Source organism: Salvelinus fontinalis, chromosome 10 (genome assembly GCF_029448725.1).
Source record: "Salvelinus fontinalis isolate EN_2023a chromosome 10, ASM2944872v1, whole genome shotgun sequence".
Taxonomy (NCBI): Eukaryota; Metazoa; Chordata; class Actinopteri; order Salmoniformes; family Salmonidae; genus Salvelinus; species Salvelinus fontinalis.
This window is the reverse complement of record NC_074674.1, coordinates 47,612,248-47,628,061: the sequence shown is the minus strand read 5'-3', so window position 1 is coordinate 47,628,061 and position 15,814 is coordinate 47,612,248. Positions and strand designations below refer to the sequence as shown.

Sequence of the window (15,814 nt, the reverse complement as noted above, 5' to 3'; positions counted from 1 at the left end):
TGTGCCTTTTATATATATTAAAAAAAAGTGCATTTGGTTATTTATATTTGAGGTGTGCGATTGAACCAAGCCCGCTGCTGTGTAGTTTATATCCGGGCCCATATTCAGAACGCCTCTTAGCTGATCTAAGAACAGGTCTTCCCTGTCCATGTAGTGTTACTCATTATGATCTAGGATCAGGTCTTCCCTGTCCATGTAGTGTTACTCATTATGATCTAGGATCAGGTCTTCCCTGTCCATGTAGTCTTACTCATTATGATCTAGGATCAGGTCTTCCCTGTCCATGTAGTCTTACTCATTATGATCTAGGATCAGGTCTTCCTTGTCCATGTAGTCCTACTCATTATGATCTAAAAGACTAAACTGATCCTAGATCAACACTCCAACTCAAGAGGCTTTATGACTGTGGGCATAATATGGATATTTTTTTAAAACCTTTACTTAACTAGGCAAGTCAAATTCTTATTTACAATGACGGCCTACCAGAGAACAATGGGTTAACTGCCTTGTTCAGGGGGAGAACGACAGATTTATTTTACCTTGTCAGCTTGGGGATGTCGATCAAGTAACCTTTTGGTTACTTGCCCAACACTCTAACCAGTAGGCTACCTGTCGCCTCATCAGAGCTCTGTCTGGTGAATAAAGGACTGTCTATTCCTAGCAAACTATTCCCTAGTGTCTCTAATGGCAACCTATTCCCTAGCGTCTTTACTGGCAACCTATTCCCTAGCGTCTCTAATGGCAACCTATTCCCTAGCGTCTCCAATGGCAACCTATTCCCTAGCGTCTCTAATGGCAACCTATTCCCTAGGGTCTCTAATGGCAACCTATTCCCTAGCGTCTCTAATGGCAACCTATTCCCTAGCGTCTCTAATGGCAACCTATTCCCTAGCGTCTCTAATGGCAACCTATTCCCTGCGTCTCTAATGGCAACCTATTCCCTAGCGTCTCTAATGACAACCTACTCCCTAGCGTCTCCAATGGCAACCTATTCCCTAGCGTCTCTAATGGCAACCTATTCCCTATGTAATGCAGACATGGTAAAGACAAGTGGTGAATCTCTTCAGGTGCAGAGAGTAGAGAGTGATGAAATACTGTATTGTGTATAAGGATAATCCTCCTGTGTTCTAGCCAGCTGGTCACCAAGTCAGTCTTGAGAAAATCTCACACGTCCCCTGCATGTCACATCCCTCAGCTGAATATCAAAACAAGTACAAATTACAGATTTGTGGCTTTAAGAAATGTATCTCTCTTGACTGATCCAGTGTTCACTTCACAGTTTGACTTTTTCTAAACAACATCCAGTGTATTTTGAACAATATGAAAATGAAAACAGACACAGGCAGTGAAATAAAATGCTATGCAGAGTCCTGAACACGACTCCCACGGTAACAAATGTGACAGAAGCGAGGAAGTAAATTCTTCCAATACACAGTAAATATTCTACAGATACATCTCTATTACAAATTATAAACTGGGTGGTTCGAGCCCTGAATGCTGATTGGCTGACATCCGTGCTATATCCACAGGTATGACCAAACATTTGTTTTTACTGTTCTAATTACGTTGGTAACCAGGTTATAATAGCAATAAGGCACCTCGGGGGGGGGGGGGGGGGGGGCTTGTGATATATGCCCAATATACCCAATATACCACGTATATTGGCCACATACCACACTCCCTTGTGCCTTATCGTGGTATATTGGCCACATACCACACTCCCTTGTGCCTTATCGTGGTATATTGGCCACATACCACACTCCCTTGTGCCTTATCGTGGTATATTGGCCACATACCACACTCCCTTGTGCCTTATCGTGGTATATTGGCCACATACCACACTCCCTTGTGCCTTATCGTGGTATATTGGCCACATACCACACTCCCTTGTGCCTTATCGTGGTATATTGGCCACATACCACACTCCCTTGTGCCTTATCGTGGTATATTGGCCACATACCACACTCCCTTGTGCCTTATCGTGGTATATTGGCCACATACCACACTCCCTTGTGCCTTATCGTGGTATATTGGCCACATAACACACTCCCTTGTGCCTTATCGTGGTATATTGGCCACATACCACACTCCCTTGTGCCTTATCGTGGTATATTGGCCACATACCACACTCCCTTGTGCCTTATTGCTATTATAAACAATCCAGCAGCAACATGCCATCTGTACGTATTGTTGCCCTTCTATAAAATGTGCGCTCTATTGAACGAGGTGTCCCCATTGGTGGAGACAATAGTTATCTGTTGTATGAGAGCTCCCCATTGGCCAATAAACTAGCTATCTGTTGAATGAGAGTTCCCCAGCCATGAGTCGAGACACTAGCTATTTGTTGTATGAGAACTCAACATTGGTGGAGACACTAGCTATCTGTTGTATGAGAACTCCCCATTGGTGGAGACACTAGCTATCTGTTGAATGAGAGCTTCCATTGGTCAAGACACTAAATATCTGTTGAAGGACAGCTCCCATTGGTCAAGACACTAATTTTTGTTGAAGGACAGCTCCCATTGGTCAATACACTTGATATCTGTTGAAGGATAGCTCCCATTGGTCAGGACTGTAGGTATCTGTTGAAGAAGAGCTCCAACTGGTCAATACTCTAGCTATCTGTTGAAGGAGAGCTTCCATTGGTCAAGACACTAGATATCTGTTGAAGGAGAGCTCCCATTGGTCAAGACACCAAATGTCTGTTGAAGGAGAGCTCCCATTGGTCAATACACTAGCTATCTGTTGAAGGAGAGCTCCCATTGGTTAATAAACTAAATATCTGTTGAAGGAGGGCTCCCATTGGCCAAGACACTAGATAGCTGTTGAAGGAGCTCTCCCATTGGTCAAGACACTAGACAGCTGTTGAAAGAGAACTTCCATTGGTCAAGACTCTAGCCATATGTTGAAGGAGAGCTCCCATTGGTCAAGACACTAGGTTAGCTGTTGAAGGAGAGCCCCCATTGGTCAAGACACTAGATAGCTGTTGAAGGATAGCTCCCATTGGTCAAGACTCTAGCTATATGTTGGTGGTGAGCTCCCATTGGTCAAGACTCTAGCTATATGTTAAAGGAGGGCTCCCATTGGCCAAGACACTAGATAGCTGTTGAAGGAGAATTCCCATTGGTCAAGACTCTGGCCATATGTTGAAGGAGAGCTCCAATTGGTCAAGACACTAGATAGCTGTTGAAGGATAGCGCCCATTGGTCAAGACTCTAGCTATATGTTGAAGGAGAGCTCCCATTGGTCAAGACACTAGATAGCTGTTGATGGAGAGCCCCCATTGGCCAAGACACTAGATATCTGTTGAAGGAGAGCTCCCATTGGTCAAGACACTAGATAGCTGTTGAAGGATAGCTCCCATTGGTCAAGACTCTAGCTATATGTTGGTGGTGAGCTCCCATTGGTCAAGACTCTAGCTATATGTTAAAGGAGGGCTCCCATTGGCCAAGACACTAGATAGCTGTTGAAGTAGCTCTCCCATTGGTCAAGACACTAGATATCTGTTTAAGGAGAGCCCTCATTGGTCAAGACACTAGATAGCTGTTTAAGGAGAGCCCCAATTGGTCAAGACACTAGATAGCTGTTTAAGGAGAGCCCCCATTGGTCAAGACACTAGATAGCTGTTTAAGGAGAGCCCCCATTGGTCAAGACACTAGATAGCTGTTTAAGGAGAGCGCCCATTGGTCAAGACTCTAGATAGCTGTTTAAGGAGAGCGCCCATTGGTCAAGACTCTAGATAGCTGTTTAAGGAGAGCGCCCATTGGTCTATGTGTAGCTGCTTGAGGCACTTGCAACACAACAGCTACAAGGAAAAGTAAAACCATGACATTTAACAAAAGGAGGAGCTGTCTTTAAAACCACAAAACTGATTGCAGCACAGTTATTCTTTTATAGGTGTTTTAAATGGGAGAGTTTAAATATACAAGGATGAAGCTTTTCAATCACTTGACTTACTGAGCAGCCACGAGATGGAGCTTTCAAAAATCCTCCAGTAACAGTGTACAAAAATCATGGGGGGGGACACACACATTACAAAAGCTCAAAGACTCCTCAAAACTCTGTTTATTTTTTTTCAATCCGTCCATCTCTCTTAGACCTCTGAGCTGTTGCTGCAGTCGTCCATCCTCGCCACCATCATTGCTTCCGTGCTCGCCGACCCCCTCACCCTCTCTTTCCTCTCCTCCTTCTGTCTGTACCAGACCACCAGGACGAGGATGATGATGAGGAGGAAGGTGAGCAGCATTCCCACCAGTCCCCCCACCACCGTCGGCAACCCCTCCTCCCCCTCCCCCCTGCTCAGCTCTCTTGGTTCCAGACGGTCGGCGTACAGCTCCACCCCCGCTGCCGCCCTCCTCTTGGTACGGTCCAAGGCGATGTGCATGATGTTGGTGCCACGGTTGTTGTCTGCTCCAATGTCATCGGCCACGTCGGGGACAGCCGCTCCGACCAATCCACTGGCTGACCTCCTCACACGGTGACCTTGACCTTTGACCCCGGGGGTAATGGAGAGGTCGTTGCCCGTGGCGACCAGGGAGTGGTGGTACTCGAAGCTCCTCTTGCCGATGCCGTGGTTGGCGTTGTCTATGGAGCGGATGGTGTAGATGGTGTGGATGAACCACTCACGACCCGCAGCCACCTGGGACAGGAGGTTAGAGGTTAGAGTGTGTTATCTGCACACCTGGGTTCAAATAAATGTATTTTTGATTATTTGTTATATAAATAATTATTTTCAGTGTATTTGAAGAATTCTATCTTGCTCTCTGGTACACAACATAACTATCTGGTACACAACATAACTATCTAGCTATCTGGTACACAGAATAAGTGAAGAGTTTCAGTCCAAAATGCTATAGTTAAGCAATAAGGCCCGAGGAGGTGTGGTATATGGCCAATACACCACGGCTAAGGGCTGTTCTTAAGCACGACGGAAGCGGAGTGCCTGGACACAACCCTTAGCCGTGGTATATTGGCCATATACCACAAACCCCCGAGGTGCCTTATTGATATTATAAACTGATTACCAAAGTAATTAGAGCAGTAAAAATAAATGTTTTGTCATACCCGTGGTATACGGTCTGATATATCACGGCTGTCAGCCAATCAGCACAATATAGTAGAACACTATATTAAAGCAGAGTACACTATAATAGAGCACAGTATACTATATATATTTATTTTTAACTAGGCAAGTCAGTAAAGAACAAGTTCTTATTTTCAATGACGGCCTAGGAACAGCGGGTTAACTGCCTTGTTCAGGGGCAGAAAGACACATTTTTACTTTGTCAGCTCTGGGATTCAATCCAGCAACCTTTCAGTTACTGGCCCAACACTAACCACTAGGCTACCTGCCACCCTGTAGAGAACATTACAGTATAATATAGTAGAGCACATTACAGTATACTACAGTACCGACCTAGAAGTCCTTACAATCAAAAGCCGGCCATTTTACCTCCCAAGGGAATTCTAGTCAGTTTTAGTCACAGTGGTGTACATTCCCCCTCAAGCAGACACAAAGACAGCCCTCAAGGAACATCGCTGGACTCTATGTAAACTGGAAACCATACATCCTGAGGCTGCATTTATTGTTTACTGACTTGCCAAAACTATAGTTTGTTAACAAGAAATGTGTGTAGTGGTTGAAAAACGAGTTAATGACTCCAACCTAAGTGTATGTAAACTTCCAACTTCAACTGTATTCTCATTCACCCCTTTAGATGTGGGTGTATTAGGTAGTTGTTGGGGAATTGTTAGATTACTTGTTAGATATTACTGCACTGTCGGAACTAGAAGCACAAGCATTTCGCTACACTCGCGTTAACACTGCTAACCATGTGTATGTGACCAATAACATTTGATTTGATTCGATTTTTTACAAAACAGTACACTATAGCAGAACACAGTACAGTATACTATAGCAGAACACAGTACAGTATACTATAGCAGAACACAGTACAGTATACTATAGTAGAACACAGTACAGTATACTATAGTAGAGCACAGTACAGTACACTACACTATAGCAGAACATAGTACAGTATACTATAGCAGAACACAGTACAGTATAGTGTACTATAGCAGAACACAGTACAGTATACTATAGCAGAACACAGTACAGTATACTATAGCAGAACACAGTACAGTATACTATAGCAGAACACAGTACAGTATACTATAGTAAAGCACAGTACAGTAAACTACACTATAGCAGAACATAGTACAGTATACTATAGTAGGGCACAGTACAGTACACTATATTAGAGCACAGTACAGTATAGTAGAGCACAGTACAGTGTACTATAGTAGAGAACAGTACAGCACAGTATACTATAGTAGAGAACAGTACAGTACAGTATACTATAGTAGAACACAGTGCAGTATAGTACACTACAGTACACTATAGTAGAGCACAGTACAGTATACTAGAGCACAGTACAGTGTACTATAGTAGAGAACAGTACAGTACAGTATACTATAGTAGAGAACAGTACAGTACAGTATACTATAGTAGAGCACAGTACAGTACAGTACAGTATACTATAGTAGAGCACAGTACCTGGAACATGGCCGTAGAGTCCAGTCTGAATCCGTCTGTTCCAGGCTGTCTGACCAGAGAGAGAGCTGAGGGGTCGTCTGCAGCCAACATTGCATTAAATTCCACGTCACCAAACCCACGGGCCTGAGTCTCGGGCTGGGCCTTGTCCTGGAGGGGGAGGAGGAGGAGGAGCGGAGAAGAAGAGGAGGGGAGAGAGTGGGAGGGAGGGGGGGGGGCACACGAGGAGTAGAGAGTAGAGTATTGATTATCACCAAAGAGAATACACAGACAGAATGATAAAATAAAGATTGACTGTAGTGAAATGCAGTGATAACACTAGACAGTACCGTTTTAACGTTGAGAGGTTCTCTCTCTCAAGAAGAGAGTTCTTGATGTAATGTCATCTTTGGGTTAAATCTATCTTTTCTGAGGTAAAGTCAGCATCCAAAAGCTTTCTCAGGTCCTTTCTGTTCTACAGGACTCTCTGATGCTTTACATTCATAATTGAACACGCTCGTCGTCAGTACATTTACATTCATAATTTAACACGCTTGTCGTTGCTACATTACATTCATTTTGTATTCTTCCTCATGATTTATTAAAGGAAAAAACATGCATATTTTACATTAGGAGATTCAGACATTGTACTAATGTGATAAATAGCTTGATTTTAAGTTGTGTCTAGGGTGTTTCTTAGGATGTAATTTTAAGTTGTTTCTAGGTGTTTATTAACGATGTGATTTTAAGTTGTTTCTAGGTGTTTATTAACGATGTGATTTTAAGTTGTTTATTATGATGTGATTTTAAGTTGTTTCTAGGTGTGTATTAGGTAGACCAGAGAGGGAGAGTCTGACTGACTACAGTCTGCTATACTCACTAAGATCTTGAAGTGGTAGAGCAGAGAGGGAGATTCAGCCAGACATCCAAACTCAAAGTTAGTGGGGTTGTACTTTGGCACGTATCCATCCGCGCCGGTGCACAGGTACACCTTCTCTATGTTGCAGAAGAAAGAGTCCCCCAGGTTCTGAACAGGGTCCACCATCACAAGACCGTAGATAGTATCACCTGGAGAGGGGGAGGGGAGGGGAGGGGAGGGAGGTGGGCAGAGAGAATAGAGAAGCAACGGTCTGTTTCAGTAGTGATTATAATCAATAACAATCATGTTCCGTGTAGCCCTTTACGCGTACCCGTAATAGGGTGGAAAATGGCACCGATAAGCGCCTAAATTGTAACACAGTAGCTGTACAGTAACATGCTATACAGAGCTTGGTATAAATATTTTTACCATCCCAGGTACTTGAAATTATGTTGTGAAATTAATTTTCATTTCATGCTATTGAAATTGTAAAATTATTCCATTGTCTCGAGTACCATTTAACATTTTTATGAAATTGAGTATATTGACAGATATTAAGTCACCTTTGATTGGCCGTAATTTAAACTGTACAGCCTATGAACTTTGTTCGATGTCAGTCTTCATTGAAGACTACCTGTGCTGGAGGACATCTGCAAGATGGTGTTGGCAGGCAAAAAAAAAAAAAAATGTATGTCAAATGAATTGCACTAAGTTGTTGTGCTTTTTGTTTGCTGTCACAGTTTATTATAAGGTGTAAAAATTACCCAACTAAATTTGTAACTAGTACTTAAAGCTGAACTATGTAACTAACGGTTAGTCTACAGAATGTAGCTTATTGGTGTAAGGATCGACTCTGGAGACGAAAAGCAGGGACAGGGAGTGAACACTTAATAACCATGGACAGGGACAGAATACAGACAGCGTCTGGACAGGGGGAATTGGAAACAACCATTATGCTGATGCGGGGATGAAACAGAGGAAACAGACAGATTTCAAGGAAGGCAATCAAAACGTGAAGGAGTCCAGGTGAGTCCAATGAGTGCTGATGTGCGTAATGATGGTGACAGGTGTGAGTAATGATGGTGACAGGTGTGAGTAATGATGGCGACAGGTGCGAGTAATGATGGTGACAGCTGTGAGTAATGATGGTGACATGTGTGAGTAATGATGGTGACATGTGTGAGTAATGATGGTGACAGGTGCGAGTAATGATGGTGACAGTTGTGAGCAATGATGGTGACAGGTGTGAGTAATGATGGTGGCAGGTGTGAGTAATGATGGTGACAGGTGCGAGTAATGATGGTGACAGGTGTGAGTAATGATGGTGACAGGTGTGAGTAATGATGGTGACAGGTGTGAGTAATGATGGTGACATGTGCGAGTAATGATGGTGACAGGTGCGAGTAATGATGGTGACAGGTGTGAGTAATGATGGTGACAGGTGTGAGTAATGATGGTGACAGGTGTGAGTAATGATGGTGACATGTGCGAGTAATAGAGATAGCGAGCCCTGATCCCAACAACTCAACGTGAGCGACAACATTATCTGAGATAGCGAGCCCTGATCCCAACAACTCAACGTGAGCGACAACATTATCTGAGATAGCGAGCCCTGATCCCAACAACTCAACGTGAGCGACAACATTATCTGAGATAGCGAGCCCTGATCCCAACAACTCAACCTGAGCGACAGCATTATCTGAGATAGCGAGCCCTGATCCCAACAACTCAACGTGAGCGACAACATTATCTGAGATAGCGAGCCCTGATCCCAACCACTCAACTGTCCCCACACGTTTAGCCACCGAAGAGGCTCATTTGAATATCCCGATGCATCAGGAAAATGATCTGCTACAAAAGAGTGATCAAGTTAAGATCCGACATCTGTACAGGTGTGAATAAGTTGGTTGACTGTTCCTCCTGTTCAGGTATCATCTCCCTCCTTGCCTATAGGGGATGCTGTCTGCTGTAACCTACCCTCTGAGAAGGCCACGTCGCTCTCCTGTCCGAAGCCCATGGATCCGTCAGACAGCCATAGGTTCCTCTTGGACAGCAGGAATATCTGAGTGTTGAGACTGAACTCTAATGATACTGGTTCACTGACCTGGTGAGGGAGGGAGAGTGGGATAAGGGAGAGAGGGAGAGAGGGGAGGGGGGAGGGAGGGGGGAGGTAGAAAGGGAGGGGGAGAGAGGGAGAGAGGGGAGGGTGAGGGAGAGAGGGGAGGGAGAGAGGGAGAGGGGGAGGGAGAGGAGGGTGAGGGAGAGGGGGGAGGGAGGTAGAGAGGGAGAGGGTGAGGGTGAGGGTGAGGGTGAGGGAGAGGGGGAGGGGGGTAGAGAGGGAGAGGGAGAGGAGGGGGAGGGAGAGGGGGGAGGGAGAGAGGGAGAGTTGGAGGGAGGTAGAGAGGGAGAGGGAGAGGGGGGAGGGAGAGAGGGAGAGGGGGAGGGGGAGGGGGGGTAGAGAGGGAGGGAGGGAGAGGAGGGAGGGTTATATATACTGCTATCACAATATTGTGATTCACAATCAATATACTGTATGACCTATTGATAATCAATGGTTCCAAATCAATAACTACCTGTTGGAAGCGTATGTCCAGGTGGAAGGTGACAGGCTCTCTGGGGTTACAGACAGGGGGGACGGTGTACTCCATGTTCTGGGCTGTAGTACAGGGAATCAGATTCACTCTGTATGTACCAGAATAGTCATGCACCTAGGAGAGGAGAGAGGAGAGGAGAGTGGAGAGGAGAGAAGAAAGGAGAGAGGAAAGGAGAGAGGAAAGGAGAGAGGAAAGGAAGGAGAGAAGGAGGGAGAGAGGGAGGGAGAGTGAAACAATTATTTTCTGTTTATGAGAAAGACAATATTTTGGGGGCAATTGTCAGGATGTGTGTTTGCTCACTGAAGCCACCATACCCTCCGCATTAGCAGTAACTATCATCATTGATACATTGGGACATTAAATATCATCATTGATACATTGGGACATTAATTATTATTGATATATTGGGACATTAAATAAAATATTATTAATATATTTGGACATTAAATATTATTAATATGTTGGAACATTAAATATTATTGATATACTGGGACATTATCATCATTAATACATTGGGACATTAAATATTATTGATATATTGGGAGATGCAATTGTATTGTTTGCCATGAAAATTGTTTTGCCTTTAAACCAAAAGCAGTTTAACCAGTTTAGCACAGTACAGTAGAGTGGAGGGGGACTATAGTGGTTAGGGGTTACTGGCTGGTAGGGTTAGGGGTTAGGGTTACTGGCTGGTAGGGATTAAGGGTTACTGGCTGGTAGGGTTAGGGGTTAGGGGTTACTGGCTGGTAGGGTTAGGGGTTAGGGGTTACTGGCTGGTAGGGTTAGGGGTTAGGGTTACTGGCTGGTAGGATTAGGGGTTAGGGGTTAGGGTTACTGGCTGGTAGGATTAGGGGTTAGGGGTTAGGGGTTACTGGCTGGTAGGGTTAGGGGTTAGGGGTTAGGGGTTACTGGCTGGTAGGGTTAGGGGTTAGGGGTTACTGGCTGGTAGGGTTAAGGGTTAGGGTTACTGGCTGGTAGGGTTAGGGGTTAGGGGTTACTGGCTGGTAGGGTTAGGGATTAGGGGTTAGGGTTACTGGCTGGTAGGATTAGGGGTTAGGGGTTAGGGTTACTGGCTGGTAGGGTTAGGGGTTAGGGTTACTGGCTGGTAGGGTTAGGGGTTAGGGCTACTGGCTGGTAGGGTTAGGGGTTAGGGGTTACTGGCTGGTAGGGTTAGGGGTTAGGGGTTAGGGCTACTGGCTGGTAGGGTTAGGGGTTAGGGGTTAGGGCTACTGACTGGTAGGGTTAGGGGTTAGGGGTTAGGGGTTAGGGGTTACTGGCTGGTAGGGTTAGGGGTTAGGGGTTAGGGGTTACTGGCTGGTAGGGTTAGGGGTTAGGGGTTACTGGCTGGTAGGGTTAAGGGTTAGGGTTACTGGCTGGTAGGGTTAGGGGTTAGGGGTTACTGGCTGGTAGGGTTAGGGATTAGGGGTTAGGGTTACTGGCTGGTAGGATTAGGGGTTAGGGGTTAGGGTTACTGGCTGGTAGGGTTAGGGGTTAGGGTTACTGGCTGGTAGGGTTAGGGGTTAGGGCTACTGGCTGGTAGGGTTAGGGGTTAGGGGTTACTGGCTGGTAGGGTTAGGGGTTAGGGGTTAGGGCTACTGGCTGGTAGGGTTAGGGGTTAGGGGTTAGGGCTACTGACTGGTAGGGTTAGGGGTTAGGGGTTAGGGGTTAGGGGATAGGGGTTAGGGGTTACTGGCTGAAGACTGGATTCGTAGTTTAGTAGGTGCGTGGGTTTTAGATAGTTATTTTTCGCACCATGTGAGAGTAAATGTCATTGCTTTTCATTGGTTCTGTTGTATAGTTAACACATGTTAGGCAGGGTAGCCTAGCGGTTAGAGCTTTGGGCTAGTAACCGAAAGGTTGCAAGTTTGAATCCTCGAGCTGACAAGGGACAATTGTGTCGTTCTGCCCCTGAACAAGGCAGGTTCAAGGCACTGTTCCTAGGCAGTCATTGAAAATAAGAATTTGTTCTTAACTGACTTGCCTATGTAAATGTTAAGGTTGTACAATGACATTTTTGTAGTTTCATTGAGGCTTACAGAAATGTATGATTTCCCTAAAAGCCTATAAATCCCATTGTTAGGATACAATAAGGTGGTATATCTTATTATAATATGTAATAAATTATTGTTATATAACAACAAAAAATAAGGGGGAAAAAAATTGCAGTATGTAAATTAAACACAATAAACAGTAATGACATTTACTCTCACGGGTGGCCAAAAATATCTAGCTTAAATCCACGCCCCTGATAAGCCACGCCTCCTGAAAATAATGTAAGGAATACGTTCAAAACGACCCGGCGGCTAGGTCATCCCAACATGAGAGTAAAGAAATACACAACTGATTAACTCATGTTGTGGGTACTCCCAACAACCCAACTGGCTGGGTCAAAATAGGTTTGGGCTAGGGTTAGGGTTTGGGGTATACACTCACAGCAAAGTCTGATATGAATGTCCACTGCTGGACAGGCTGGTTGTAGGTGGCTTCACTCCTCACCAGGCTGAGGTTAAAGGTCAGGCCAGGGTTGTCTTCACACATCACCATGGATGACAGAGAGGATGCTGGTTAGGGAAGGAGGGGAAAGAGAAAAGGGAATAAGTAAAGTAGGGGAGACTAAAAGATACACATTATTACATAGACTGACTGACACATATTAGTATTTAGACTGATATATATTACTATACTGTATGGACTGACTGATATATAATATTATATAGACTGATATATATTATTATATAGACTGACTGATACATATTATTATACTGTATGGACTGACTGATATATAATATTATATAGACTGATATATATTATTATATAGACTGATACATATTATAATATAGACTGACTGATACATATTATTATACTGTATGGACTGACTGATATATAATATTATATAGACTGACTAATACATATTACTATACTGCATGGACTGACTGATATATAATATTATATAGACTGATATATATTATTATATAGACTGACTGATACATATTATTATACTGTATAGACTGACTGATATATACTATTATATAGACTGACTAATACATATTACTATACTGTATGGACTGACTGATATATAATATTATATAGACTGATATATATTATTATATAGACTGACTGATACATATTATTATACTGTATAGACTGACTAATACATATTATTATACTGTATAGACTGACTGATACATATTATTATTTAGATTGATATATATTATTATATAGACTGACTAATACATATTATTATACTGTATAGACTGACTAATACATATTATTATACTGTATAGACTGACTGATACATATTATTATCTAGACTGATATATATTATTATATAGACTGACTGATACATATTATTATACTGTATAGACTGACTGATACATATTATTATCTAGACTGATATATATTATTATATAGACTGACTGATACATATTATTATACTGTATAGACTGATTGATACATGTTATTGTATAGACTGACTGATATATATTATTATATAGACTGACTGATACATATTATTATATAGACTGATATATATAATTATATAGACTGACTGATATATATTATTATACTGTATAGACTGATTGATACATATTATTGTATAGACTGACTGATACATATTATTATATAGACTGATATATATTATTATATAGACTGACTGATACATATTATTAGATACATATTATTATATAGACTGACTGATACATATTATTATATAGACTGATACATATTATTATATAGACTGACTGATACATAATATTATATAGACTGATTGATACATATTATTATATAGACTGATATATATTATTATATAGACTGACTGATACATATTATTATACTGTATAGACTGACTGATACATATTATTATATAGACTGATATATATAATTATATAGACTGACTGATATATATTATTATACTGTATAGACTGATTGATACATATTATTGTATAGACTGACTGATACATATTATTATATAGACTGATATATATTATTATATAGACTGACTGATACATATTATTAGATACATATTATTATATAGACTGACTGATACATATTATTATATAGACTGATACATATTATTATATAGACTGACTGATACATAATATTATATAGACTGATTGATACATATTATTATATAGACTGACTGATACATATTATTATATAGACTGATACATATTATTATATAGACTGACTGATACATATTATAATATAGACTGACTGATACATATTATAATATAGACTGAATGATATATATTATTATATAGACTGACTGATACATATTATAATATAGACTGACTGATACATATTATTATATAGCCTGACTGATACATATTATTATACTGTATAGACTGACTGATACATATTATAATATAGACTGACTGATACATATTATTATATAGCCTGACTGATACATATTATTATACTGTATAGACTGACTGATACATATTATAATATAGACTGATACATATTATAATATAGACTGACTGATATATAATATTATATAGACTGATACATATTATTATATAGACTGACTGATACATATTATTATACTGTATAGACTGACTGATACATATTATTATATAGACTGACTGATACATATTATTATATAGACTGATATATATTATTATATAGACTGATACATATTATTGTATAGACTGATATATATTATTATATAGACTGATACATATTATAATATAGACTGACCGATACATATTATTATATAGACTGATATATATTATTATATAGACTGATACATATTATAATATAGACTGACTGATACAAATTATTATATAGACTGATATATATTATTATATAGACTGATACATATTATAATATAGACTGACTGATACATATTATTATATAGACTGACTGATACATATTATTATATAGACTGACTGATACAAATTATAATATAGACTGACTGATACATATTATTATATAGACTGATACATATTATTATTATATAGACTGACTGATACATATTATTATAATGTATAGACTGACTGATACATATTATTATACTGTATAGACTGACTGATACATATTATTATATAGACTGATATATATTATTATATAGACTGATACATATTATAATATAGACTGACTGATACATATTATTATATAGACTGACTGATACATATTATAATATAGACTGACTGATACATATTATTATATAGCCTGACTGATACATATTATTATACTGTATAGACTGACTGATACATATTATAATATGGACTGACTGATACATATTATTATATAGCCTGACTGATACATATTATTATACTGTATAGACTGACTGATACATATTATAATATAGACTGATACATATTATAATATAGACTGACTGATACATATTATTATACTGTATAGACTGACTGATACATATTATTATACTGTATAGACTGACTGATACATATTATTATATAGACTGACTGATACATATTATTATATAGACTGACTGATACATATTATTATATAGACTGACTGATACATATTATTATACTGTATAGACTGACTGATACATATTATAATATAGACTGATACATATTATTATATAGACTGACGGATACATATTATTATATAGACTGACTGATACATATTATTATACTGTATAGACTGACTGATACATATTATTATATAGACTGACTGATACATATTATAATATAGACTGACTGATACATATTATTATATAGACTGACTGATACATATTATTATATAGACTGACTGATACATATTATTATATAGACTGACTGATACATATTATTATATAGACTGACTGATACATATTATTATATAGACTGACTGATACATATTATTATACTGTATAGACTGACT

The 15,814-nt window shown here is 40.3% G+C and overlaps 1 protein-coding gene across 1 annotated transcript in view; it reads right to left on the bottom strand.

Moving 5' to 3' along the window:
* Positions 1–1,607: 1,607 nt before the first annotated feature.
* The window catches only part of LOC129864222 (FRAS1-related extracellular matrix protein 2-like), a 54,159-nt gene continuing 39,952 nt past the window's right edge, over positions 1,608–15,814 (bottom strand). Inside the window, exons 13-18 of the mRNA XM_055936925.1 lie at positions 12,419–12,546; positions 9,965–10,099; positions 9,369–9,495; positions 7,413–7,600; positions 6,557–6,703; positions 1,608–4,639 (exon numbers count right to left, since the gene is read on the bottom strand). Coding sequence (XP_055792900.1) covers positions 4,094–4,639; positions 6,557–6,703; positions 7,413–7,600; positions 9,369–9,495; positions 9,965–10,099; positions 12,419–12,546 — 1,271 coding nt within the window. The 3' untranslated portion in view covers positions 1,608–4,093. The remainder of the gene's footprint in view (positions 4,640–6,556; positions 6,704–7,412; positions 7,601–9,368; positions 9,496–9,964; positions 10,100–12,418; positions 12,547–15,814) is intronic.